This window comes from Spinacia oleracea, chromosome 3 (assembly GCF_020520425.1).
Source record: "Spinacia oleracea cultivar Varoflay chromosome 3, BTI_SOV_V1, whole genome shotgun sequence".
Taxonomy (NCBI): domain Eukaryota; kingdom Viridiplantae; phylum Streptophyta; class Magnoliopsida; order Caryophyllales; family Amaranthaceae; genus Spinacia; species Spinacia oleracea.
Window position 1 is genome coordinate 18945754 of NC_079489.1, and position 27286 is coordinate 18973039.

The 27286-nt window shown below is 39.2% G+C and overlaps 1 protein-coding gene across 1 annotated transcript; it reads left to right on the plus strand.

The window, feature by feature from the left end:
* The first annotated feature begins 473 nt into the window (after positions 1-473).
* Positions 474-5098, plus strand: LOC110788944 (formin-like protein 2). Its single transcript, XM_021993582.2, has 4 exons — positions 474-1983; positions 2905-3083; positions 3723-3970; positions 4067-5098. Exons 1-4 carry the CDS (start codon positions 665-667, stop codon positions 4862-4864), a joined length of 2544 nt encoding a protein of 847 aa, XP_021849274.2. The 5' UTR covers positions 474-664; the 3' UTR covers positions 4865-5098.
* Positions 5099-27286: the final 22188 nt, after the last annotated feature.

Consider the following 27286-nt stretch of genomic DNA (forward strand, 5'->3'; position numbering starts at 1 on the left):
TTAATTCCACCTACGACATATTTTTTTAATAATCTCATCTTTACTACCAACGACTTTTATGACTAAATATATCGAGGGAGAAGAGAGAGAGTATTGCCACGTAAGGACATATTACCGCCTACCACACGTTTATGACCTGTTGGGCCCAATAAAAATCATTGAGTAGTAAATATGAGATTATTAAAAAGTACTCCGTATGTCATACATAAGGTTAATAAAAGAAAATCGGACAAAAATTGAATTAATATTACGGAGTACTCCGTAGTAAGTTTTTCAACAATACAACCCATAGTGTTGACCGTATACACTTAATTACTCTTTATTTTAAAAGGCAAATTCCCTTTATTTTGTCATAATGTCAAATTTGTGTAATAGTTATAGATATAACTTTAAAAAATAATTAAAATGTGACCAAAAAGAGTGACTCTCTTGAAAAGGAAGAGAGGCCAAAGGCCAAAGCTAGGTAGGAGGCTATGAATTCATGATAGTTATAGTTACAGTAGACAATGCAGTAGTAAAGCAACTACAGTATTTGCCTTTTTCTACCTCCAGAAAATGGAGCTCTAAACCCATTTGCTCTCTCCTCCCTTTTTCCCACTTTCTCTCTCCATATCATCATCCCCTAATCACCCTCCTCTCTTCAAAATATCACAACTAAGTAAATATGCTGCTGACACTCTATTCCACCACCACATTTACTCTGTTTTTTCTACTCCTCCTCCACTCCCCCTCCCTTTCCGCCACCCACACCCGCCGTATCCTCCACCATCCATTCTTCCCTTCCTCCTCCCCTCTTTCCCCAACTCAATCCCCTTCTCCTTCTCCTTCCTCACCCCATCACCAACCCAAACATCCCTTTTCCACTACTCTACCTTCCCCTACCACCACCCCAACACCAACAACTCCCACTTTCCCCGGCAACGACAACCCCTTTTTCCCTATTTACCCTTCTCCTCCGCCACCACTTCCTCCGCCTGCAACCACCTCTATCCCCACCTTCCCTGCCAACATCTCCTCCCTCGCTCTCCCTTCCTCCTCCACTTCCCCTTCTTCTCACTCCCATGTTTCCTCCAAACTTACTATCATCCTCGTCTTACTCTCTCTCCTCACTCTTTCTCTCATCGTCTCTCTCACTTTACTCCTCCACCGCCGCCGTAGCCGTCACCACAACTCTAAATCCCTCCACAATTTACCCCCCCTCTCTCCTCCCCCTCCGCCACTACCTCCTTCAAAAACCCCCACCACCCACACTCACACTAGCTCTGACTTCCTCTACGTCGGCAACACTGTAACTAACTCCCGCGACTTCCAGCCGCCGCCGTCATCCACCATTGAAATTCCTTCAACTAGCTCCGAAATCTACCTTAAGCTCTGTGGGGACTCCCCTGAGCTCCGCCCCCTTCCCCCTCTCCCCAGAATACACTCCCACTCCTATGTCAGCTTTGAGCAGACCTTTGTTAAAGATGATAAACACGAACACGAAGACGACGAACAAAGACAACGAAACCAACATCAAATGGAGATGAAACAACAACAAGAGGACGACGAATTCTTCTCCCCCAGAAGCTCTACTCGTAGAGTTGTGTTCTTTGATGACAATTACGGCTTGAATTCCTCCCCAGCGCGCAGTTTTACCGACTCTTTAGCCTCGGATTCTGACGTTTCCGTCGAAATCCAAACGCTAGCAGCGAGAACTTCTCATTTTCCGGTGCCTGGAAAAATGGGTCACTCGCTCCAACCGCCTCCCCCACCTCCACCGCCAGCGATGGGACCTCCAGGTCCTCCACCGCTGGTGCCGCCTTCTGGACCGGTGGTGTTTAAGTATAGTGGGAATTTAGGAGAGAGAAAAAGCGGAGAGAGAAAGAGTGGGGAGAGAAAAGAAGAAATTGGGAAGCCTAAATTGAAGGCATTGCATTGGGATAAAGTTAGGACTAGTTCTGATCGAGCTATGGTGTGGGATCAATTTAAGCAAGGCTCTTTTCAGTAAGATTAAGATTAATTACATTCTTAGAATTTTTTGCTACTTTATTTAGTCTGCCATTATGCTAAATTCTTTGTTAATTTTGTAGTTTTCTGTTGTTCTTTAGCTTGTTTCTGATTCAGGTTTAAATTGTAGTTTCCATTTATAAAAATTATGACTTGTTTCTGCTAATCCGGTCTACATCATTTCCCTTTGTAGCTCTCTTTACCCCCTTGTCTCGGGTCGGTTTTTGGGGTTCAATAAAGTATTTGGTTGCTTTGGATAATCCAGTTGTTTGAGTTGGTTTTCTTATTTTCTAGGCATGAATTTGTGTTCAAACTTCAAATACCAAGTTATTCGGATTGGTTTGGAATGTTGTTTCGAATAAGTCAATTTGTCAGTCATTGTCTTGCTTTTTTTTTAATGTTTCATATTGGTATATTAAGTATATTCTATGAGTGATAGTCTTGGAATTGAACTGCCCAAAATTTCCCCATTCCAAGATATGGAAAAAGATGTTGCATAAGCTATACCGCGAAAGCTATGAAGTTAGACCGATTTGTCTAATAAAGTTTTAGAATAGAGATAAACTGGTAAAAACATGAATTATTACTTCATTTTGGGAGTTTGAATGAGCAAGACTTGCTAGGTTAATTTCGACTTGTGAGAAAAGATGACTTTTGGGGTACTATGGTTGTTATTCAGACTTGATTTTGGCACACTTCATGTGAGTAGAGCACAATTTTTTATGCTCTCTCAAAGGGTGTGCCGAAATTAATTAAGTGGTGCGTCAAATCAGTTTCCGTTGTTCTTAGGGCTGAGGTTTACACTAACAACAAATCTCGAAGATTAATTTGTGGAGTTGTGGTAGATAAACTTTAACCTTTCCATTTTATTCTATGTGGTAAGTTCTGAATTAATAAACTCAAGTTTTTGTATTGTAGATTGAATGAAGAAATGATAGAGACATTGTTTACGGCGAAAGATGGACCTCGTAGATCAATACCCCCATTGATGGATGAAGAGTATCGTGTACTTGATCCTAAGAAATCTCAGAACATAGCCATTTTGTTGAAGGCTCTCAATGTGACAGAAAAGGAGGTTTGTGAAGCACTTTTGGAAGGTAATAGTAATTTTCTTTCCCATTAGATTATACATTTACTTGGTTGTTTAATTTAGTCTTTATGGAGTACTACGTACGAGTAGTATATACCTCGTAGTTGTAAGTTTCATGCATTGCAGGCTTATAAATTTGTCTTTGTGCAATAGTTGGATTATTAAAGCATGTTGTTTGATTACCGTAATCTAAGCGCGTTGCTTTTTTACTTACCGATAAAACATATATCCCCACAATCCGCTAGAGCAACCTTGTCCCTTTAAAAGTATTCAAAAATTATCAGCAACTTGTGTTTGTACGAGGTGGCCACATTTTTCTATTGCTTGTGTAGGGTTTGTTCTGTCTTTTTACTGTATTTTTTTAGAGCATTCCTTCTGTTGATTGGTGTTGGAATGAAATGAGAATAATTTGCAGTATGCTGTGAAGTTACAATCTTTATATGAAGTGATACTAATACTTTTTAGTTTATACGAGTATGTTTTAGACGTTTAGTTACTCGATATGAATGTCCCTTTTGTAACTTTAGGAAAAGCTGGGTAGCATTGTCCATAATACAATTCTTATTATCATTATATGCTGTGAATTACTTCTTTGACAGTGTCTGTATTGTATTTAAACTCTGAACCTTTGTTTTCTTCAAAACAGGTAATGCAGATGGCCTTGGGACAGAGCTTCTGGAGAGTTTACTAAAGATGGCTCCTACCCGTGAGGAAGAAAGGAAACTCAGGGAATACAGCGATGAATCACCTTTGAAGCTTGGTCCGGCAGAGAAGTTCCTCAAGGCAGTATTTGATCATGTACCTTCAGCATTTAAGAGAATTGATGCTATGCTTTACATTGCTACTTTTGATTCTGAAATTGAGTATCTTAGGAAGTCTTTTGAAACATTGGAGGTAACCTAACCTAATACTACACATTATGTCTCGTTGATTTCACATTTTCGATGTTTAAGTGCACGTCTGAAAATCGTTATTTATATTTAATTACAGGCAGCATGTGCTGAACTTAGAAACAGCCGAATGTTCTTTAAACTTCTAGAAGCAGTCCTGAAGACGGGAAACCGAATGAATATTGGGACGTATCGTGGTGATGCGCAGGGAATTAAGCTCGACACACTCCTCAAGCTCATCGATGTCAAGGGAACTGATGGGAAAACCACCCTTTTGCACTTTGTTGTGCAGGAGATCATTAAATCTGAGGGATCTCGTATTTCCGAGAGACCAAATGACCAACCATCTTTACATTTACACAATGAAATTGATTTGAGAAAGAGAGGGTTAGATGTTGTTTCTAGCTTAGGAGGGGAGTTAACCAATGTGAAAAAAGCAGCTCATATGGATTCAAGTTCCCTTAGTATGGATGTTGCAAAGCTAACTCGAGGAATTATCAGAGTAAACGAAGTTCTGCAGCTAAATGAAACTTCTGGGAATCAGAAGAGGTTCTCGGAGTCTATGATGGGCTTCTTAAAGAATGCTGAGGTGGAAATTGTAAGGATTCAAGCCCAGGAGAGTTGTGCTCTATCCAGAGTGAAAGAGTTAACTGAATATTTCCATGGTAAGGCTGGGGAAGAAGCTTATCCATTGAGGATTTTTACAGTAGTAAGGGATTTTCTTGGTGTTCTTGATCAAGTATGTAAGGAAGTTGGAAAAATAAATGAGAGGACGATTATAAGCTCCGTTCGTCCTTTTTCAGTATCAGTAAATCCATCAACGCCACCGCCTTTTCCGGAGTTCAGCATGACGCATGGAGATAGCTCCTCCGACGGTGAAAGCATCACTGAGAAGTGAGTAGTTCTTTCATTGACAGATTGTGTTGATTCTTTTTGCTATATATCTTCATCACTAATGAGTAATGAGGATGTCACATCTGTATGCAATTATATATATTATCTATAGTATTTAATGTACAAATATCCTTGCAGAAGGCTCTGGTATTAGATTATGTCAGTCTTTGATTGCTGAAACTTCTGTATGTGGTTTTGCACATTTTGTAAAAAAATTAGTATAGCTTGATTGATGCAACTTATGGCTCGCTTGATAGCCGGTAATAAATGGCGGTAATAGATTAATATAAGTTCGACAAAAAAAATAGCAATACAATCTCCATGTTAATGCTCTCATAAAAAAAGTTGTGTTTTTCTTCTTAAATTTCAATTTCCACTCAATATCATCCCCAGGGGTGACGAAAACTTTAAAAGAAGATGAGTCAATTTTGGCTTTACCATCATTATCATAGGTATGAAGTTGAACATTGATTTTTCGTTCAAATTTACAAACAAATTCAATCTTATTAACACTTTTTATTATCTGACACCAAACAAGTCAGTAGTTTATAGATAAGGGCTCTAAAGTAGAGAAGATATGACCTTCCGAATATGTCACATTTTAAAGAGACAACTGTGACATTTAAGGCTTTGTTACGTTCGATTTATTACAGACAAAAAGAGCTCAAATAAATTCAGAAAAAGTAAGTTTTTTTTCCCATATATTTCCACGCACAAATAAGTTTATTTCAGTTAAAATAAGTTTTTCTTAAGTTAATATAAGTAAAAATGACTGAATGAGTATATATATACGGAATATAAGTTACTCCGTATGATAATATAAGTTTAGAAAAATAAGTCAAATAAAACAGAAATTAAGTTATGATATAGGAGGTAAATACTAAAACAACTTGGGATATACAAAGCACTTTGAATCTTTGATACATCCAATTGTATAATGAAGATTGCCACAATCAATGCATATATGTTATTGATTTCTTATGCGTTAAATATGATGATGAAAGTAGGACCGTCATAGGCTGGCAAGGGAGTTTGAAAGGTGGTCAAATTGGGGAAGAAGAGCAGTTAATTAAGTGAGAAGTTCCAAAGTTACTATACATAGTGTCAAAATTAAATGGGGGCTACCATAACAATACTGTCATAAATGGGTTATGGGTGGGGTTGTGTGCAAGAAATCTCGTGTTGTGTTTACAGGATTAAGGTGCGAGGTTTTTACTATTCTCCCATCTTTCTGAATTTCCAGCCTTTTCTCATTTGCACAATTGCACTCATATCACACAGTTCCCGAACTATTAACCAAAGGTGTAGTATATCTCTTGGTGTATTGAAATCAATTTTATTTATCATTCACATAGATTCTTACCAAGTTGTGGCTATTCATAAACTTACTGATTACTCCCTCCGTCTCTTTTTGTTCTTTACGTTTTCTTTTTTGGTTATTTCAAAATGTTCTTTATATTTCCTTTTATATTATCACATAAATAACTCAGTATTCTATCAAAATTTGTGTCCAATTATTATTTTAACCAATTAAATTCATTGGATCATTTAATTTTTCACACTTTTTCATTGGGACATTAAATTTTTCTCATTTTCCAATATCAGAATTTTGATAAAAGTGAAAACATTATAAATAAACGTAATTTATCTTGTTTAAATAAAAAAATTTGAGGAATCTCGATGTAAATTAATTAATCGTTAAAATGCGTGAAAAATACCAAACGTAAAGAACAAAAAGAGACGGAGGGAGTATTTCTCTTTGTGTGTTGAAATCAAATTTATTTATCATTCACGTAGATTCATAGTAAAGTGTTTTTTTAAGTGATTTGACTTTCTAGTATAATGATGTACTCAGTAGCGGATCTAGGAATTTAGTAATGGGGGTACATCATTAAGTTTTTTGACTTTCTAGGAATCGAGTATTCTTGTTTAGTTGAACATAGAAAGTTAGAATTCCCATGGGAAGTTCTACTTACCTAGGGAGGACTAAATGTATTTCCTAGGAAATGAATGAGGGGAGTAACTTCCCATGAAAATACACTTCCTATAGGAACTTATTTCCCATGTAAACCAAACAACCCCTAGGTAAGCAACTTCCCCCATTTTGGGGGAAGTAGAACTTCCTAGGAAGTTTCACTTCCTATGTACATGTCAACCAAACAAACTCAAAGCTCTTCACTTCACTTCCTAGGAAATGAAACTTCCCATGTATTAGGGCTAGTTTAGTTACATGGGAAGTTTAATTTCCTAGGAAGTGAAGAGCTTTGAGTTTGTTTGGTTGACATGTACATATGAAGTGAAACTTCCTAGGAAGTTCTACTTCCCCCGAAATGGGGGAAGTGTTAGGTTATGATTCATATGACAAAACATAAATCATGCGGAAAAACCATAAAGCCAGGAAAGCATATTATTTACACATAATCATTTAGCATAGTTTAGATGCATACACTTTGTTGCGTGCTGATACACTCATATTTTATATAGTTTTTACCCCCGTCCCGTATGCACTTTTCATCTCATTTGAGCTCTTCGGAGCCTATTTTAGTACTAATGTGTGTTGTGTAGTGTCTGTTAGTTGCAGTGCTGTTTTTGATGATAATTGATCTTTAGAGGCCTGTTTCTTATCACTCTTGGATGACTACACGGATCCCGGAGCATTGCGGGATGATCTAGCTAGCTTCAAAGGGGCCACGAGCGTCAAACTTGGCCCAAAGGAGTTGGGCCTAGGCCTCAAGTTCAAACTCAAGGCAATTGCGTCAAACTGAGCTCAAAACCTGTGGCCCCGGTTTTCAGAAACCGGCAGGTTTTGAGAATTGAAGGAAATCTATCTTAAGTGCGAAATCGGCAGGTTTGGAGAAACCTGTGGCCCCGGTTTTCGCTACCTGATGCTTTTGGAACGCCTGACTGGGCCGAAAACCGGCCGGTTTCTGGAAACCGGGGTGCCCGATTTTCGGTCCCTTTGCGTCTTCTTTTGCTTAGTTACTTCGTAGGATTAAGGGGAGGCTTATATATTAATTTAGTGTTTTTAGTACTTCTCTCTCCGAATTTCGTATTATTATTTTGCTTAGCTTAAAACTTCAATTTTTATTTCTCCAAACACTCAGCTTTTAATTAATTAAAGATTCAAACTTTCAGTTAATCCTTCGTTCTTCGTTTTAGGTATTACTTTGTTTCTTATTCTTTTATTCAATTTCAATTATGCTCTCAATTAATATGTTTGCTTTGTTTATTGGTATTATGTGTGAGTAGTTACTTTTTCTAGGGTTTAGGGGATCCATGAATGCATGATTGGGATTATACGTGGACTTGATTATTGATTGATTGATTATAATTTGTATAGCTTATTATTATTGCTCGTCAATTCTGTTCGGCCGGACTATTTTGATTTGAGTTTGATTAATCTTAGATTATGCGCCGAGAGGTATAAATCTGATGTTTTTGGTCTGTGGCTATTAGATAGGAATTATTTCTAGTACGTAGCGAGAGCCCGCTAGTTGTTCTATCCTAAGGAATTCATAAGATTCGAGAGATGCATGTCTTCCTAATTATGATTGTTAATTGATTATTATTGTCCGTTGTCCAATCCCGGTCTGCATTTATGGTGAACCGTTGCCCTAGATTCCTTTAATATTGTTATTTTCCGATTTGATTATTTGCTTTAGTTTAATATACAAACCAATCCAATTCTTGTTACCGGTAGTCTAGATTAGTCATTTAATAGTAGAAAGAACACTGTTTCCCTGTGGATACGATCCCTGCTTCCCTTACTATATTTTTAGTTGGTGAACGTTAGGTTTATCTTTGATAGGAGTGCGATTTAGCTTGTCACGTGCCCTCCCTAGCTGCGCCCGAACCGAACAAGAACAAGTATTTAGGACTCCAAGTGTCGTCCCTCCGTAGATAGTCCACAGTACGTCCGGATCGGCCTTAAGCTTGACCAACTAGAATCGCCCTTAAGGTAGCTTAGGAATTTCGGCTATTAGGTGCAAGTGTATGGCTGATTTTTTCTTCAAAATCTTACCTTTTGAATACTTCAATTGTCTCTATAAATTATGACCCTAGGCTCCTATTTATAGAGGTATGGAAAAGGAATTGTAATCCTACTAGGATTTGGTTTTATTAATTAGAATCCAACTTGAACTCTAAATAATAAACTTAATCTATTAGGATTAGGAATTTAATCATATATCGAATTCCGATAGGATTAGGATTCGTTACGAACATGAGCATCGTAACTCGTAAGGCCACGAGCATCGCACCACCCGCGCAGGCCTTGTGGCCCACACAAGCAGCCGTTGCTCGCAGCCCAACAGCACGCCTAGCGTGCGCGCGCTAAGGCCTTGCTGGGCCTGGCCTTGCGCTGGGCCTGGCGAGGCGTGGCAGCTCCATGTTGGGCGCTCGGCTTGCTGGGCGCGGGCCTGGCTTCGTGCTGGGCCTTCGTCTAGCAAGCCTCGTCCGATGCTAATTCGTACGATACGCTTCCGATTAAATTCCCGATTCCGGAATTCATTTCCGATACGAACAACATTTAATATTTCCGATTCCGGAATTAATTTCCGTTTCGAACAAATATTTAATATTTCCGTTTCCGGAATTATTTTCCGATTCCGATAATATTTCCGTTTCTGACAATATTTCCGTTTCCGGCAATATTTCCGATTCCGGCAATATTTCCATTTCCGATATATTTTCCGATACGTACCATGTTTCTGTTTCCGGCAACATCTACGACTTGGATAATATTTATATTTCCGATACGATCCATATTTCCGTTTCCGGCAATATCATCGTTTCCGGAGTATTCATTTCTTGCCTGTGACGATCTCAGCTCCCACTGAAACCAAGATCCGTCGATTCCGAATATCCATAGATGGAGTATTTAATGCCATTAAATACTTGATCCGTTTACGTACTATTTGTGTGACCCTACGGGTTCAGTCAAGAGTAAGCTGTGGATTAATATCATTAATTCCACTTGAACTGAAGCGGCCTCTAGCTAGGCATTCAGCTCACTTGATCTCACTGAATTATTAACTTGTTAATTAATACTGAACCGCATTTATTAGACTTAATATTATATGCATACTTGGACCAAGGGCATTATTTCCTTCACTCCCCCACTTGTCCTTAGGGACACGTGTGCATTACCTAATTCCTTTGTCGCTCGATGCTTGCTCTTGAACATAAGGTAAGAGTTGTCATCCTTATTATGTCCAGAGGTGTTTCTCGGTTTCAGAGTTCAACTGATCAAATAAACAGATAATCATAGCCTATGATTCATCGGAGCACGACCATGCATTTTACAGTTTCTAGCTCTCCGAGTGGCCTTGTACAACCTTTAAGCATCTCATCCCGATTTATGGGAGGACAATCCCAATCTTGCGATCTTGAGATTAGACTTCGTTTGATAGGTGATTACCTGAGCGTTGCCTTTATAGCCTCCTTTTACGGTGCGACGGTTGGTCAACGTCAAAGCAACCAGTTCTCAAACAAGTAATCTCAAATCACTCAGGTATTGAGGATTTAGTGTCTAATAATTTTAATGAAATTTACTTATGTCAGATTTTCATCTCTTACAGTAAAGTTTCATAGATCTGTCCGATACTAGTCTTCCCAAAGTAAGTATCTATGCAAATGATTATGACATTGCCATGCCCACATAGTTCAAGAAACAGAACTATTAGTCATCTTGCATTCTAGTCGCCTAACGTTTTCTATGCGTCCAATTTTATAGAAAACTCCGACCAGGGACCATTTTCAACCTTTGACATTCAAGTTCACTTGATAGACATTTCTTAGTCACAGGACTGGTCCTGACAGTCTATCTTGAATATATCGTCAAATTGGAGGGACTCATCATTTAATAAACCACAAATTAAATGGAAAAATGAATTCTATTCATTTATTGTGAATGATTAACCAATAATGTTTTACAAAGATTTAAACTCTAAAACTTTAAAACATTAAATAAGGACATCAAAGCCATTCTCCAATATGCTTGCTTCGCCTGCGGCAGAGGTTTAGTCAATGAATCTGATATGTTGTCATCAGTTCCAATCTTGCTTATCTCGACTTCTTTTCTTTCAACGAACTCTCGTAGAAGGTGAAATCTACGAAGTACATGCTTGACTCTTTGGTGGTGTCTAGGCTCCTTTGCCTGTGCAATAGCTCCGTTATTATCACAATACAGGGCTATTGGTCCTCAAGTTCACCTATGAACTTCCTTAGCCATATAGATTCCTTTGCTGCTTCATGTGCAGCAATGTACTCCGCTTCAGTTGTAGAATCCGCAATGGTGCTTTGCTTAGCACTTTTCCAGCTTACTGCACCTTCGTTGAGGCAGAAGACAAACCCAGACTGTGATCTGAAATCATCTTTGTCGGTTTGAAAACTTGCGTCCGTATAGCCTTTAACAATTAATTCATCATCTCCACCATAGACCAGGAAGTCATCTTTGTGCCTTTTCAGGTACTTCAGAATATTCTTGGCAGCAGTCCAATGTGCCTCTCCTGGGTCTGACTGGTATCTGCTCGTAGCACTGAGTGCGTACGCAACATCCGGGCGTGTACATATCATAGCATACATTATTAAACCAATCAGTGATGCATATGGAATCCCATTCATTCGTCTATGCTCATCAAGTTTTTTTGGGCACTGAGTCTTGTTTAGAGTCATTCCATGAGACATGGGTAGGTAGCCTCGCTTGGAGTCTTCCATCTTGAACCTATCAAGCACCTTATTGATATAAGTGCTTTGACTAAGTCCAATCATCCTTTTAGATCTATCTCTGTAAATCTTGATGCCCAATATGTACTGTGCTTCTCCTAGATCCTTCATCAAAAAACATTTCCCAAGCCAAATCTTGACAGAGTTTAACATAGGAATGTCATTTCCAATAAGTAATATGTCATCGAAATATAATACTAGGAAAGAAATTTTGCTCCCACTGACCTTCTTGTATACACAAGATTCGTCTGCGTTCTTGATGAAACCAAAGTCACTGACTGCTTCATCAAAACGTATATTCCAGCTCCTGGATGCCTGCTTCAATCTGTAGATTGATTTCTTTAGCTTGAATACCTTTTTAGCATTCTTTGGATCCTCAAAACCTTCAGGCTGTATCATAAACACAGTTTCTGTTAAAACACCGTTTAAGAAAGCGGTTTTGACATCCATCTGCCATATTTCGTAATCGTAATATGTAGCGATTGCTAACATTATCCGAATAGACTTTAGCATTGCAACTGGTGAAAAAGTTTCATCGTAATCCACACCGTGGACTTGCCTGTAACCTTTTGCAACCAATCTAGCTTTGAAAACTTCAAGTTTCCCATCCTTGTCCTTTTTCAATTTGAAAACCCATTTGCTTCCAATGGCTTGGTAGCCATCTGGCAAATCGATCAAATCTCATACTTGGTTTTCAGACATGGAGTCTAATTCAGATTGCATGGCTTCATGCCATTGCTTGGAGCTAGGGCTTGTCATAGCTTGTTTGTAAGTCGTTGGTTCATCACTTTCAAGTAATAGAACATCATAGCTCTCGTTCGTCAAAATACCTAAGTACCTTTCTGTGAGGGGGTCGAAAAAGCACGAGGCTAATGCGTGACCTCGTCCCTCGTGGGTGTGACGATTCTTTTTATTCAATCAAGTGTAATTGGATTTCCTGTGAGTATACACCCAATTGACTAGTAATATAGGAGTCGACATTCAGTTTTTAACGACAATGAGAAAAACTGACAAAACTCGGTTATCGTGACATAAAGGGAGTGCAATTATGTTTGACCACGACGGCCGTAGGTTCCCTTGTGATCCCTGGTGTGGGGATCTCTCAACATACACCCGCAAGGTAGAGATTGAGGGTTCGGGGGACTGTAACTACCGAGAGGAGTACTTCGCTCGTCGATAACTCCAGAGACAGGATATCCTTACTAGCTCAGCATAAATAATTGAAGGGACATGTGTTAACTATTAAACTAATCTGAGTTGATTTTAGCAATATGCAACATATAATACTAATTCGATCGTGATTATCTGATTTAAATAGCATTGAGGGAACTAGCATGATAACCCGATTTTCCAAAAATATTATATTTGTTAGGCGTGATAGAACAATCAGATTTAGTTAGTTTAACAGTTCATAAAAAGGGCGAGGAAAGCAATTAAATCATCGAAAAGGGACACATTTCGACGCACCCTTGAGAGGTGCGTCACGGTTCTCAGAAAACTAACCACTTTGACTTTGATATTTCTCCTTTTTATTTAACGAATCTCAATTATGGGACAGGATACGTTCTGTTCGATTTATGGATCGATTGCGACAGAACGCATGAACAATTTCACAGCGTGAGGCTTAGGCTAAGGGTTGGAGTCAATACTCAGAATATAATTGTGTGTTGTGTGTGTGTCCTTTTCACATCGAACTTAGGGGTCTATTTATAGGAAAAAGTGGCGTAGAAAGATAGTTTTTCAGGAATTTGAATACGAAACGGATTAGGAAAAGAATCCGTCCCAGGTATTTTCGGCGCCCAGCTCTGGGCGTCAACGATTTCGGCGCCCAGGGCTGGGCGTTGAAAATAGGGTCTGGCAGAATTCTTTGTCAGATTTGACTCTAGAGTAAGGAGTTCATTAAGAGACTTAATCCGAGTTATTTGGTGTGTATCAATTTACGACGGAATGTTTCTGGGCCCTTTACGAACTCTAGGTTCGTTATGAGTTTAATTAATACGTTAACTCTTTTATCGAACTGCGTGATGATTTTCTTGAGAAGCCATAGCCGATTGGTGGACTACGGTGCTTGTCGCTTTGGGGCGATTATTTTAAGGAACTGTTGCTCTTAAGGCGTACAGTTATTGCGATAGTTGGGTGAGGCTATATGGCCCGAGGAACATACCTTGAGGTGTAAGACTTTGATCGCTCCTATATTTTTTGAACGTGTTCGTGAATGATGATATGTATGTGCGAACGAGCGTTCATAGAATGGCCGTTGTGTGCGGTCCATTAATCAGTTCACTTGAATCATTTTTTTTTTGAGCAATGACTGATTTTGAATAGTTTGCTTAGAAGCTTGATAGGGGTCAGGCCCATTCATGAAGTGGGCTCAAACATCGTGCCCTTTCGTTTGTTCAAACATTTGCTTCGAGATTTTTTATTTTGCTATGGTTGTTTCGTAGCTTGGAGCCCCCAAGTATGCATGTTGGGATGCTTCCTTTTGGCGTGCGATTTTTGTAGGTTCTTTCGAGAAAGATGCCTTGGGGTTCCGCTCGTGTAGGTGCGAGCTATCCCTTCCGTAGTAGGTAATGTTTTGCTACCTTTAATCCTGAACATAGAAGTCGTGTGACTTACATTTTGAATTTGGGAGATAAGTAGTCTTTGCCTCTTTTACACATGCTCTTTGGTCGTGCCTACATTAGTGCAATATGCCTTACTCTTTTTTTCTTTGACTTGTACCGTGGGATGGTTGAACTTATGGCGCGACGTAGGCTTGTGTGACCTAACGGCGTGTCTTAGAACATTGCTCCAGGTGTTGGGATATCATTATTATATATTTTTTTGTATTGGAGTATTTCATCACGCCTCGTTCGGGTGCTTGAACAAGTGTAGCACCTTCTGCGTGGGTTTGCACGACTTATTACTTCGTTCGATGCGAGGATTCATGGGTGTTTCTTTCTTATTTTTATATCTGGGCAAAATGTGACTAGTAGAAAGATTCAGCGCCCAGGCTGGGGCGTTAAAGATATTGGCGCCCAGCTCTGGGCGTTGAAAATGATTTCTGGGTATATTTTGACAGTTCTTATCCTTGATTTTTTCGCTTTTGCCTTGGAACGAGGTAGACTGTGTAACGGGCGCTTGTAGGGCGAGCGTTATGTGCAGTAGTTGGATCGGAGTTTTGGTGACTCGCGATTTTCAGTTACCCTTGTTAGTGGGGTGACTTTATATATTCTAAGTAGTGCTTAGAATTTGGGAGGGGTTGTAGCCATTCTAAGGTTCGTTTTACACGATTAAAGCTTAGGATTGTGCCCCTATGACATATGTATAGCATTAGCGTCGAGAATTTGCGATGAAATCGTCATTTCGAGCGTTTTTAGAGTGTTTTTCTCAAGCCTCCAACTGTAGCTACGGGATTGGCTTGGTGCTATAATGCCTTGCATACGTTTTTATGCACTCATGGTGACATGGATCATGAATAGTTTGAACCAGACTCGTTTAGTGCGAGGTACGTTCGAGTAGTGATCTGCTACTTCTCTTGTAAATGTCGTATTATGCGACATTGCCATGGTCAAGGTAGTCACATGTTGAAGTATGCCTTGACCAAAATCTAGGTGCCTTTCTTTACCCATAATCATATTTAGAAATCTTTTTGACTCACTTGCAATATCGAGATAAACACGTACTTAGCTTAAACCAACGACACTTTATTATGTTCGAAAAAGTCTTTGAAAATTATTTGAAATTTTATTAAAAATCCGAGTCCTACTGTGTACAATCCGAGGTGTCCTAGGCAAGTTGACTTATAGAAGGGTTCGTACAGGATTACATGAATCAAAATACTGTTACGATTTTTGGAATGCTGTCTAAGGATTTGCTGGAAGCCAGGGTGCAGGCGTCAAGATATTACTTGTGCCCGTGTGGCACATGCTTTGGGCTTTTAGGGCTATCTTTCCAGAATTACGGGAATATAAACCGTTTTTCAAATCGACTTAGATTTACTTGGTGCATGTCTGTACAAAAGGTCAAGGTATACTTAGTTCTTTCCCTAGCTATTTCATTTCAATTTTTAGCCCCAGTTGCTGTTATGTCTTCCCATTAATGATGCTTTCAGATTTCGATTTTAGATGCCCGTGTCATATGTCTGAGTAGGGTGAGCCTTGGTTAAGTGCCAAGTTCTATTGACAATGTCTGTCGTTTTTTTCCAAAGGGGATTCACAAGCATTTGAATTACCATGAACGGGTGCCCTGAGTTCGAAGGAACAATGGGGCAATGCCGTAGAACAATTCTCTTTTTTTTGCAAGCTTACTGCCTTTACTACTTGTTGGCGATCATGACTGTGTCTAGTGGTGAAAGAAGGTCTTTAAGCGAAGGACTATGTCTAGTGGTGAAAGAAAGTCTTTAAGTGAGTTAGTTCGCTTTTAGGGAGGGTGAAGTTGAGTATTTTTAGAGGTCGTGGACGCTTGCGCTAGCCCCCATTCTATTGAGGCAAAGTGATCTTTTGAGTCTTGGCTAAGTGCCTAGGAGTGTGAGTTCTCTTCTGGCAAGGGTACGTGCCCTTATTATTTTTCGATGTGTGCTCATTTTGGCATCTTGATGACTTGGATTCTTCATTTGATTTAAATTTTTCTTTCGACTTGGGTTGCAAGTAATTAAATTTCAATAAGGGACTCTATTTCTTATTCTTGTTATTCTATAGGCTTTAACATTTTTGCAAATTGGTTGGACCGAATCATGGATTGCCTACGTATCCGCCTTAAATAGATTTAATTTGGAATCAGGTATTGCGTAGTTCTTAGCCTAGAAAATGGTTTCTTAGAATGCTGATTTTAAACAAGTACGTTCTGAGGTGGAACCGTATTGTTTGAAATAGGATGAGATAAGTGAAGTTCATTATTATTTTAATCTGCTGCTTTGCCGTAAGCCAAAAATTTGTTTGTTTTATATATTTTTATATATTTTTTGAGTACATGTATATTTTTTTTTGGTGGTACGTATATCTGAATACGTGTTGTACCCCTCCAAGTGTTCGTTATTTTTCCGTGCATGTGCGGATAAAATGACGAGCACTTCTGGACAAAATTTAGCAAGCAGGGAGATTCAGCGCCTAGGCTGGGGCGCTAAAGATTTCGGCGCCCAGCGGTGAGCGCTGAAAATGTTTTTTGGGCGGATCTTTTTTGGTGCGCTAAATGCTTCTTTTCTTTTTAGACTAACTTTAGAGGCGCTTTGCAAAGTTTCTTTTTTATTATTCACATTTTTTATTTTTACGTTGATCGTAGAATGTACTCTTCATTTGTCTCTTTTTTATTTGTGACTCAAGACGGCTTGAAAGATGGGTTGAATGAGATGGGATAAGTTGTATAGGTATTAGTCGAGCATGAGGATTACATCAACCAAGGCCAATGAATAGCATGGGGACGGTTCAAGGGTATATCAACAGGACGTATCCAAACAAGTTATATGGTCATTATGCTAATGGTGGTGTAAGAGCAGGTTTGGACTTTGGAAATGATGGGCATGACGCACGTGTCAATGGCCGTGCGTGGTTTGCGGTTGATAACAAGTTCAAAAACAAGAGTTGAGGTAATGGTTTCTTGGGTTATGGCAATGAGAACATGGATGGGCTAAATGAGCTGAACAGGGACCCCAGAGCGAAGGCGTTTAAGAGCATAAGGATTGGAAAGGGTAGACATCGTAGAATTTTATGATTTGGATTGGTTGACTCAATTCTTTTCCTTCGTTTACTTGGGTGGATTTCGCACTTTGGGAGGTACGGGCTAAGTATTTCATGGCTCTTTTCGCTCTCCCCTTTCTCTTTCTCTTTTTTCTTTTTGCTTGGGATTTCTCCCCGACATAAATCCTTCAATCAATTTTTTGTTTGGGCTAAAAGGTAGATGGTTGTGGTTTTTGAGTCACGAGGCGAGACTGAGTGAGGCTCGTTTGGTAGGCCTATAGTGGACCTTTAATTTTAGTAGGCCTAGGGTGGACCTTTAAATTGTCTTACTTTGCAAGCGTATTTAGTCGTTTCTTAAAATGTGCAAATAGCGTAGATCCAAAAATGTTGTTTTTACCTTATTGAAATTTAACGAAAGAATTACATCGAAAATAATTTTTGCTTCTTTTTAGATTCCAGTTTCTGGGATTTAATTGGAAGTTGTGATTTAGACTCGAACTTTCATTAATCTTTCTGATCATAACCCGTGTATGAATACAAGGAGGTGGCCTAGACTCAAAATAATGACGTGGCGTAAGCCTATAACACTTGACCAAGCGACTTTCAGACTTAGGCTAATTGGACCATAACTCTCGTTGGTTGACACTTTAGATTTTAACCCTTGGGTGTTCATTTGTCATGCGCCATTTTGCTTAATGTTGGCAAGGTAGTTAGTTGGGGAGATCGAATTTTTATTTTTGCAAGACTAGAATCATTAGTGCGGCTTCTCTCTCAGTGTGTATTGCTTTACCCCAATGGTAGCCTTATGGTATGCCGATTTGGGTATTTTCATGGTTGGTCATGTTGCATTCATGGAAAATCTTTTAGTCCGTACTTAGGAGTATTTAGAGGAGCGAGTGGCTCGAGAGGGCTATGATAGTTGTGACCCAATGTGATCTTGAGCCTTGAGGCCATTAATTTTTTTGCTAATGGTATTGACACCTTAGGTTCACTTTGGGGGTTGTGCGACTATGGGGGAATGATTTCCAGAATGTGACTGTTTCCATTTTGTAAATACTATAACATATTCTTTTTATTGGTGAGAGAGAGTATTAAGGCCGTAGACTCTTAGCAAGGGATGACAATTACATATGGGTGCTTATTGATTTAAATGTTAGGAAGGGAGACTGAATATGGTTTAACCTTTTAACTTGCGGAACGACACCAAGTATTAGGACCGATTCTATGGATAAGACAACTAAGACTCAGGATTTAGACTGTACTTTGGCATAGCCTAGTCTAGACTCGGATTTATTTTTTTTATTCGAACATTATTTTTCCTTGAAGACTCTATTTGAACATTATTTTTTGAATACTTCGCCCATGTGACATTCAAGGTCATTTAATTAGCATGCTCGGTTTTGGTGCCGAGCATTGTCGTCGTAGGAGGCCTAACAACGACACAAAGAGTTATTTATTTTTTATTTTTTAGTCGCTTTTAGAGTCAAGTGCCTTGTCGTACGCCCTCGTAGCAAAAAAAAATTCATGAAAAGTTTTTTTTTTTTGCTACGTATTTTCTTCATGCGTGGGCACCAAGGCTGCTGTGCCTGACCAAAAGGCCAGGCAGCAACTTCAGCGCCCAGCAGTGGGCGTTAGAAATTCTGGCGCCCAGCCAGGGGCGTTGAAAATGCGTCCCTGGCTGGTTCTCGTTTTCTGTTTGCGTCTACTTTTGTTTTTGCGACTTTAATTTTGCGTGCTTGCCTTATAACGTCCTTTACGCGTTGTGCAGCGTTTGTGGGATTCGTTACAGGCCATCCCGAGCGTCGCTTATTTTTGTAGCGATCGTTCGGGCTTGCGGAGCACGTATTTTGGTATAACTCTTTGGCCAATTGGTTTATGAATGTTTGGGCAGTTTTTAAGGTCGTTGGTTTTCTAGCATTATTTGTCTAGCATTATTCGTACGCACAATCATATCATAGTCACATAGTTCGCTACACATAACTACATTACAAACATGGATTTGAAAATTAAATATGTCACGTAGTTTATGATAGGCTTCTATGGGTAGTATTTGCGCCTGGCTTGGTACCGCTTCTATCGTAGATCCAACACATGCCCCGGTCGAGGTAGTGTCCTCAACAGACGAATTTCCCTCAAGAGGCCAACCCGCAAGTGCAAGCCAAGGGGGCATGCAGGCGAGAGGGACCTAATGAGCGAGCGATTGGGTTCGGGATAGGTGTACTACCTGCACAAGTACCGAGTGGGCAACATGCGCGGCGTATGCACCCCCCTATTGGCGAAAAAAGGTATCCTTAGTCCCAACTCCCGAGGGAGCCGAGATTCGTTATGCGGTTCTGCCCGTTCACATTAATATGCTGATTTTCAGGTCGTCCCAACTTGATGGGGAAATAAACGCCGGGTAGGATCGTTTCACCCTTCGGCTATTTTGATTACCTACAAGCACGAGTATTTCCTTCACTATCCCCAGTGGAGTCGCCACTGTGAGGGGGTCTAAAAAGCACGAGGCTAATGCGTGACCTCGTCCCTCGTGGGTGTGATGATTCTTTTTATTCAATCAAGTGTAATTGGATTTCCTGTGAGTATACACCCAATTGACTAGTAATATAGGAGTCGCCATTCAGTTTTTAACGACAATGAGAAAAACTGACAAAATCCGGTTATCGTGACATAAAGGGAGTGCAATTATGTTTGACCACGACAGCCGTAGGTTCCCTTGTGATCCCTGGTGTGGGGATCTCTCAACATACACCCTCAAGGTAGAGATTGAGGGTTCGGGGGACTGTAACTACCGAGAGGAGTACTTCGCTCGTCGATAACTCCAGAGGCAGGATATCCTTACTAGCTCAGCATAAATAATTGAAGGGATAAGTGTTAACTATTAAACTAATCTGAGTTGATTTTAGCAATATGCAACATATAATACTAATTCGATCGTGATTATCTGATTTAAATATCATTAAGGGACCTAGCATGATAACCCGATTTCCCAAAAATATTATATTTGTTAGGCGTGATAGAACAATCAGATTTAGTTAGTTTAACAGTTCATAAAAAGGGCGAGGAAAGCAATTAAATCATCGAAAATGGACACATTTCGACGCACCCTTGAGAGGTGCGTCACGGTTCTCAGAAAACTAACCACTTTGACTTTGATATTTCTCCTTTTTATTTAACGAATCTCAATTATGGGACAGGATACGTTCTGTTCGATTTATGGATCGATTGCGACAGAACGCGTGAACAATTTCACAGCGTGAGGCTTAGGCTAAGGGTTGGAGTCAATACTCAGAATATAATTGTGTGTTGTGTGTGTGTCCTTTTCACGTCGAACTTAGGGGTCTATTTATAGGAAAAAGTGGCGTAGAAAGATAGTTTTTCAGGAATTTGAATACGAAACGGATTAGGAAAAGAATCCGTCCCAGGTATTTTCGGCGCCCAGCTCTGGGCGTCAACGATTTTGGCGCCCAGGGCTGGGCGTTGAAAATAGGGTCTGGCAGAATTCTTTGTCAGATTGGACTCTAGAGTACAGAGTTCATTAAGAGACTTAATCCGTGTTATTTGGTGCGTATCAATTTACGACGGAGTGCGTCTGGGCCCTTTACGAACTCTAGGTTCGTTATGAGTTTAATTAATACGTTAACTCTTTTATCGAACTGCGATAGGAATAAAATTCCTTTTACAATTTCTATCTCTTTTAGGACTTATGTTGGAGTGCAACACCTAATTCTGACAGGTTTCTATCTTTTTATTCTTACTACTTTTAGCAACTACCCTTTACGGCAGTTACTATTTTTAGCAGGTTTCCATAAATAGCAGGTTTCGGGTGAAATGAAAAGGGGAATTGATATTCGTTATTTTATAGGAGATGCGTTGTCAAGTGGAGATTTACGTTTTCATCATCGAACCTTCCCTTTCGGGAATGGGGACAAAAGTAGGTGTCTACACTTTCCGGTTGAGATCTATATCTCTGCGATCTACGCGGGGTTACATCTCTAGATTGACCATGATTCTCACCAGATACTTCTAAAGATCTCTGAGTTTCATCTTGAATGTCATCTTGAGCATTCTCTAGAGTTTGTTGTTCGACTCAAATTTCTTCGAGGTCTACTTTTCTCCCACTTTTCATTTTGGAAATGTGATCCTTTTCCAAAAAGATACCATCACGAGCAACAAACACTTTGTTCTCAGATGTATTGTAGAAGTAATACCCCTTTGTTTCCTTTGGATAGCCCACAAGTATACATTTGTCAGATTTTGGATGAAGTTTGTCTGAAATTAATCGTTTGACGTATACTTCACATCCCCAAATCTTAAGAAAATACACTTTTGGAGGCTTTCCAAACCATAACTCATATGGAGTCTTTTCAACAGCTTTAGAAGGATCTCTATTTATAGTGAGTGCAGCTGTATTTAGTGCATGTCCCAAAAATTCTATTGGAAGTTCGGCCTGACCCATCATTGACCTAACCATGTCTAGCAAGGTTCTGTTCCTCCGTTCCGACACACCGTTCCATTGTGGTGTTCCAGGAGGAGTCAATTCTGATAGAATTCCACATTCTTTCAGATGGTCATCAAATTCATAGCTCAGATATTCACCGCCTCTATCAGACCGCAGTGCCTTAATCTTCTTGCCTAATTGATTCTCTACTTCACTCTGAAATTCCTTGAATTTGTCAAAGGATTCAGACTTATGCTTCATTAGGTAGACATAACCATATCTACTGAAGTCATCAATGAAAGTGATAAAGTAGCTGAAACCACCTCTAGCATTTGTACTCATTGGTCCACATACATCTGTATGGATTAAACCCAATAGTTCAGTTGCTCTTTCTCCAACTTTAGAGAAAGGTTGCTTTGTCATTTTGCCAAGTAAACATGATTCGCACTTACCATAATCCTCTAAGTCAAATGGTTATAGAATTCCTTCCTTTTGAAGTCTTTCCATGCGTTTCAAGTTAATATGGCCTAACCGACAATGCCACAGATAGGTGAGATCTGAATCATCCTTTTTGGCCCTTTTGGTATTTATGTTATAAACTTGTTTGTCGTGATCTAATAAATAAAGTCCATTGACTAATCTAGCAGATCCATAAAACATCTCTTTAAAATAAAACGAACAACTATTGTCTTTTATTAAAAAGGAAAATCCCTTAGCATCTAAGCAAGAAACAGAAATGATGTTTTTAGTAAGACTTGGAACATGGAAACACTCTTCCAGTTCTAAAACTAGCCCAGAGGGCAACGACGACAAATAATAAGTTCCTACAGCTAATGCAGCAATCCGTGCTCCATTTCCCACTCGTAGGTCGACTTCACCCTTGCTTAACTTTCTACTTCTTCTTAGTCCCTGTGAATTGGAAAATAAGTGTGAGCCACAACCTGTATCTAATACCCAAGAAGTTGAATTAACAAGTGTACAGTCTATAACGAAAATACCTGAAGATGGAACGACTGTTCCGTTCTTCTGATCTTCCTTTAGCTTCAAGCAATCTCTCTTCCAATGCCCCTTCTTCTTGCAGTAGAAGCATTCAGATTCAGAAGTGGGTTGACTGACCTTCCTCTTTTCAGACTTGGCGCCAGTTTGCTTAGTTGGGCTGGCCTTGTTGCCACCTTTCTTAGCATTCCTCTTCTTTCCAGATTTCTTGAACTTGCCCCCACGCACCATAAGCACATCTTGCTTATCACTTTTGAGCGTCTTTTCAGCGGTCTTCAGCATACCGTGAAGCTCAATGAGCGTTTTTTCCAGACTATTCATAATGTAGTTCAGCTTGAACTGATCATACCCGCTATGAAGAGAATGGAGGATGGTGTCTACAGCCATTTCCAGAGAGAATTGCTGATCCAGCCGACTCATATTCTCAATGAGTCCAATCATTTTGAGAACATGTGGACTTACGGGCTCGCCTTTCTTAAGCTTGGTCTCAAGAATTTTCCTATGAGTCTCGAATATTTCGACTCGAGCCAGATCTTGGAACATGTTCTTTAACTCACTGATGATCGTGAAAGCATCTGAGTTGATGAACGTTTTCTGCAGATCTGCACTCATGGTGGCGAGCATTAGACATTTCACATCCTTGTTGGCATCAATCCAACGATTGAGGGCTGCCTGAGTGACCCCTTCGCCTGCGGCTTCGGGCATCGCCTCTTCCAGGACATACTCCTTTTCTTCCTGCATAAGAACTATTTGCAAGTTCATTTGCCAGTCAAGGAAGTTTTTCTCGCTCAACTTCTCCTTTTCGAGAATTGATCGAATGTTGAATGAATTGTTGTTTGCCATAATTAAAACTACAATTGAAAAAGAATAAACAAATAAATAACCATTCACAGTTTCTCTTAATAAACTTAAATTCTAGCATATATGCATAATTCAATGTTCATTAAGCATTTTATTCAAGTTATGTGTTCCGGCTAGGGGTGTTCAAAAATACCCGACCCGCTGACCCGCCGACCCGGTACATTTAAAGCGGGTAATATGCCGATTTTTTAGAAATAAATGGGCCGGGTACCCGACCCGGTAAAAATCCCTGGTACCGGATCGGGGCATGGGCCGTCCTTAACGTTAAACGGGTACCCGAATATACCCGTCAAAGAAAAAAAAAAAATCACGTTTTTTTGGAATTTTGGGTACAGTAATCAGCAAAGCTCAAAAGTCTTGAGTCAAAAGCCCAAACAAGTAATCTAGGGTTTCATACTTTCATTTTTCACTTCTTCCTATGGAGTCTCAACTCTCAACCTCCCAGTCTCCCACCCTCCTCCGTCGCACTCCTCACTTCCTCAGTCAGTCAGTCCTCCTCGCTCACGGCTCTCCTCAGTCCTCACTCTCTCGCTCACGGATCTCCTCAATCCTCACTCTCGCAAGGTCTTCACTTCACCGGCTTCACATCACCACCGGTCCGGTGGTCCACCGCAAGATCTGATAAGTTTGAACTTATACATCATGCTTTTGTAGTTTTGATGTTAAGTTTGAACTTATACATCATTCTTTTGTAGTTTTGTAGATGCTTTTTTTTAATGATGAACCGCCAAGGTGATTTTAGTTTGAACTATGCTATATTGCTATGAATTTTAGTTTTTAATTATTTTGGATTTTACTATTTTAGTTGTTAAGTATTGTGAATTTTAGTTTTTAATTACGACATTGTGAAACAATGACAAAATCTTAAATTATGCTACATGATTATTTACAAATAGTATCAGAATTTTTTTTAATAAATAAACCGGGTACCCATGACCCGACCCGGAATAACCGGGTACCCGGTTATTCCGGGTCGGGTCATGGGCCGAAAATTTAACTACCCGGAAGTCCGGGTACCGGTACCCGGTAATGAACACCCCTAGTTCCGGCAGGTGTGAATAAAATGATTCCAAGATCCTAAAAAACATTGAAGAATTAAGCACATTATGTATTTAGACTTAATTCTAAAATCTTTTAGGTAAGCAAAAGCCTTTTGCTAATAGTCTAGAAACTACTCTTGGTTGATAGGTACGTCTAAGAACTTATTAGGTAAACCTATCGATTTTGCCACGACATAAAAGGACTCCTTACTTATATCGCTGAGTTTCACCAAAACTAACATGTACTCACAATTATTTGTGTACCTTACCCCTTTAGTATCGATAAGTAACACCTCGCTATGGCGGAAAACTATTACTAAGATCGATGAAAAAAGGATATCCAAGTAAGTGTTATTTTGGCATGGCACCTTTTAACTCAATTTTTAAGTTTGGAACTTAAGGCTCTTACTATGTTGGTTAGATTTTAAGTGAACTAAAATCCTTAATCATGCAACATAATCAAGCTTTGATCTCATGCATATTTAAGACATATTTAAAAGCAATAAATAACTTAAAACATGCATAAGATAAATGTGATCTAGTATGACCCGACTTCATCTTGAAGCTTCAACTTTAAAGTCCGTCTTGAAAATCTCTGTGGGAGGCGCCATTTTCTTCAAATAGGATAAGCTATAATTTTAACTAATTACAACTATTTGATGGTACGCAGACCATATTTGAATTGAAAAACAAATTTGGTGCTTTAGACCAATTACATTCAAATTAATGGTACGCATACCATATTTTCTATCATATTTGGGCCATACTAGTCACTTCATAACCTGCAAAACAGTACATATGTAATATATACCATTCACCTATTCATTATCATGAATGGCCCACATAGCTGGTTAGTAAAACACATTATGCATCACATAAATATTTGCAGCAATTAATTAAAGGCACCAATAATCTACCAATTATTCAGTCCTTATTAATTCTAATCAAGTTGTTTAACCTTAAAGGATTTGTAGACCTAATCAAGAGTTTATGACTAAAATGCTCCCACTTAAACCAATAAATTCATATGCTTTACTAATTTTAAACATAAAAATGTGTCTAACCGGAAACATACAATTTTAATTAAAATTTAAAGCTTATATAAATTTATAATTGAATCCACTTATTTAATTTATTTTCAGTCGAAGTTAAATTAATTCAAGGTTTTTAATTTTAGTAAAATAATTAGAATAAATTAAAATTTATAATAATTATAACATTCAAAATTAAAATCCAAGAAAACAATTTGAAATATTAATTTTAAAATTAATTAAAATTACATGAACTGAAAATCTCAAATTAAAATTTAAAACTCGACAATCGTAACATGACGAGCACTTGGGCTTGCGCCCAAGCCCCGTCGTGCGCACGACCTATCGCTGGCCCATGGCTCATTGCAGCAGCAGCCACGCGCAAACGGAGCAAGCCAAGCCACGCTTGCGCGCAGCCTGCTTGCTCGCATGCATCGCAGCAGCTACGATGGGAGCGCACGCTCGCTCGCGCGCAAGCAAGCCCTCGAGGCCACGCGTGTTGGTGCGCGGAGCAGCGATCGCTGGGCGACCAGCTCTCGCCCTCGCGCGCGCGCGCGCCTCTCCTCGTGCCACGCCTTCGCCCTTCGCCCATCGCCACAGCACACAGCACACACGCACAGGCTCCCTTGCCTCGTGCGCGCGCCATGCGCTAGGTTGCTCGCTGCATTCGTACCACACGGGCGACGAGCTCCCTTGCTCGTCGTCGCGTGCCCGCACTATACAACACCCCTTAAGGGTAACACGTAGCTTCCATTGCTTTGTGCGTGCAACATTAATGAGCGTTTTCATAAAATTTAAAATTTTTAATTCAAAATTAATGACAAATTAATAAAACATATTAATTTCATAATTTTAGGGCGAAAAATCGAAAATTTATTAATCAATTAATTTCCAATTAACATGGATTCAAATCTAGGTCATAAAAATTAAAAATTTAACATAAATTAACAATTTTTATGGTGGATTTTAATCATGGATACCTAATTAAATTATTAATTAATCATGAAAATCAAATCAATTCTAAATTATTCGAATTTCAACAAATTAATCATAATTACAAATTAGGTTGTATAATTAACAAGTCTAGGCATTCATAATTGTTAAACACATACAGTAGGTCAATCAAAAACTCAAGATTTATCAACAAGAATCGCAAATACTTAATTTAACATCTTAAATTTACAAACTTTTGCGTTCGAAAAACTAAAACCTCCGAAAAGTCATAGTTAGGCTTCGAATTTGGGAATTCTGGGTCCGGCCGAAAAAAAAATTGCCAAAATTTTAGAATGCCTTTTACATGCGGAATTGACACAAAAATCACTCGATTTGGATGAGTAACGAAGAAACTGCCGAAAAACTGCATACATATAATTAAATAAACGCAATTTGCAATTAATTACGAAAATTAATCACCCCTTTAATTCTTTGCAAATTTATAAAATTTAACCATGTTCATGCAATTTATATTATGAAAATAATAAGAGGCTCGTGATACCACTGTTAGGTTATGATTCATATGACAAAACATAAATCATGCGGAAAAATCATAAAGCCAGGAAAGCATATTATTTACACACAATCATTTAGCATAGTTTAGATGCATACACTTTGTCGCGTGCCCTCCCTAGCTGCGCCCGAACCGAACAAGAACAAGTATTTAGGACTCCAAGTGTCGTCACT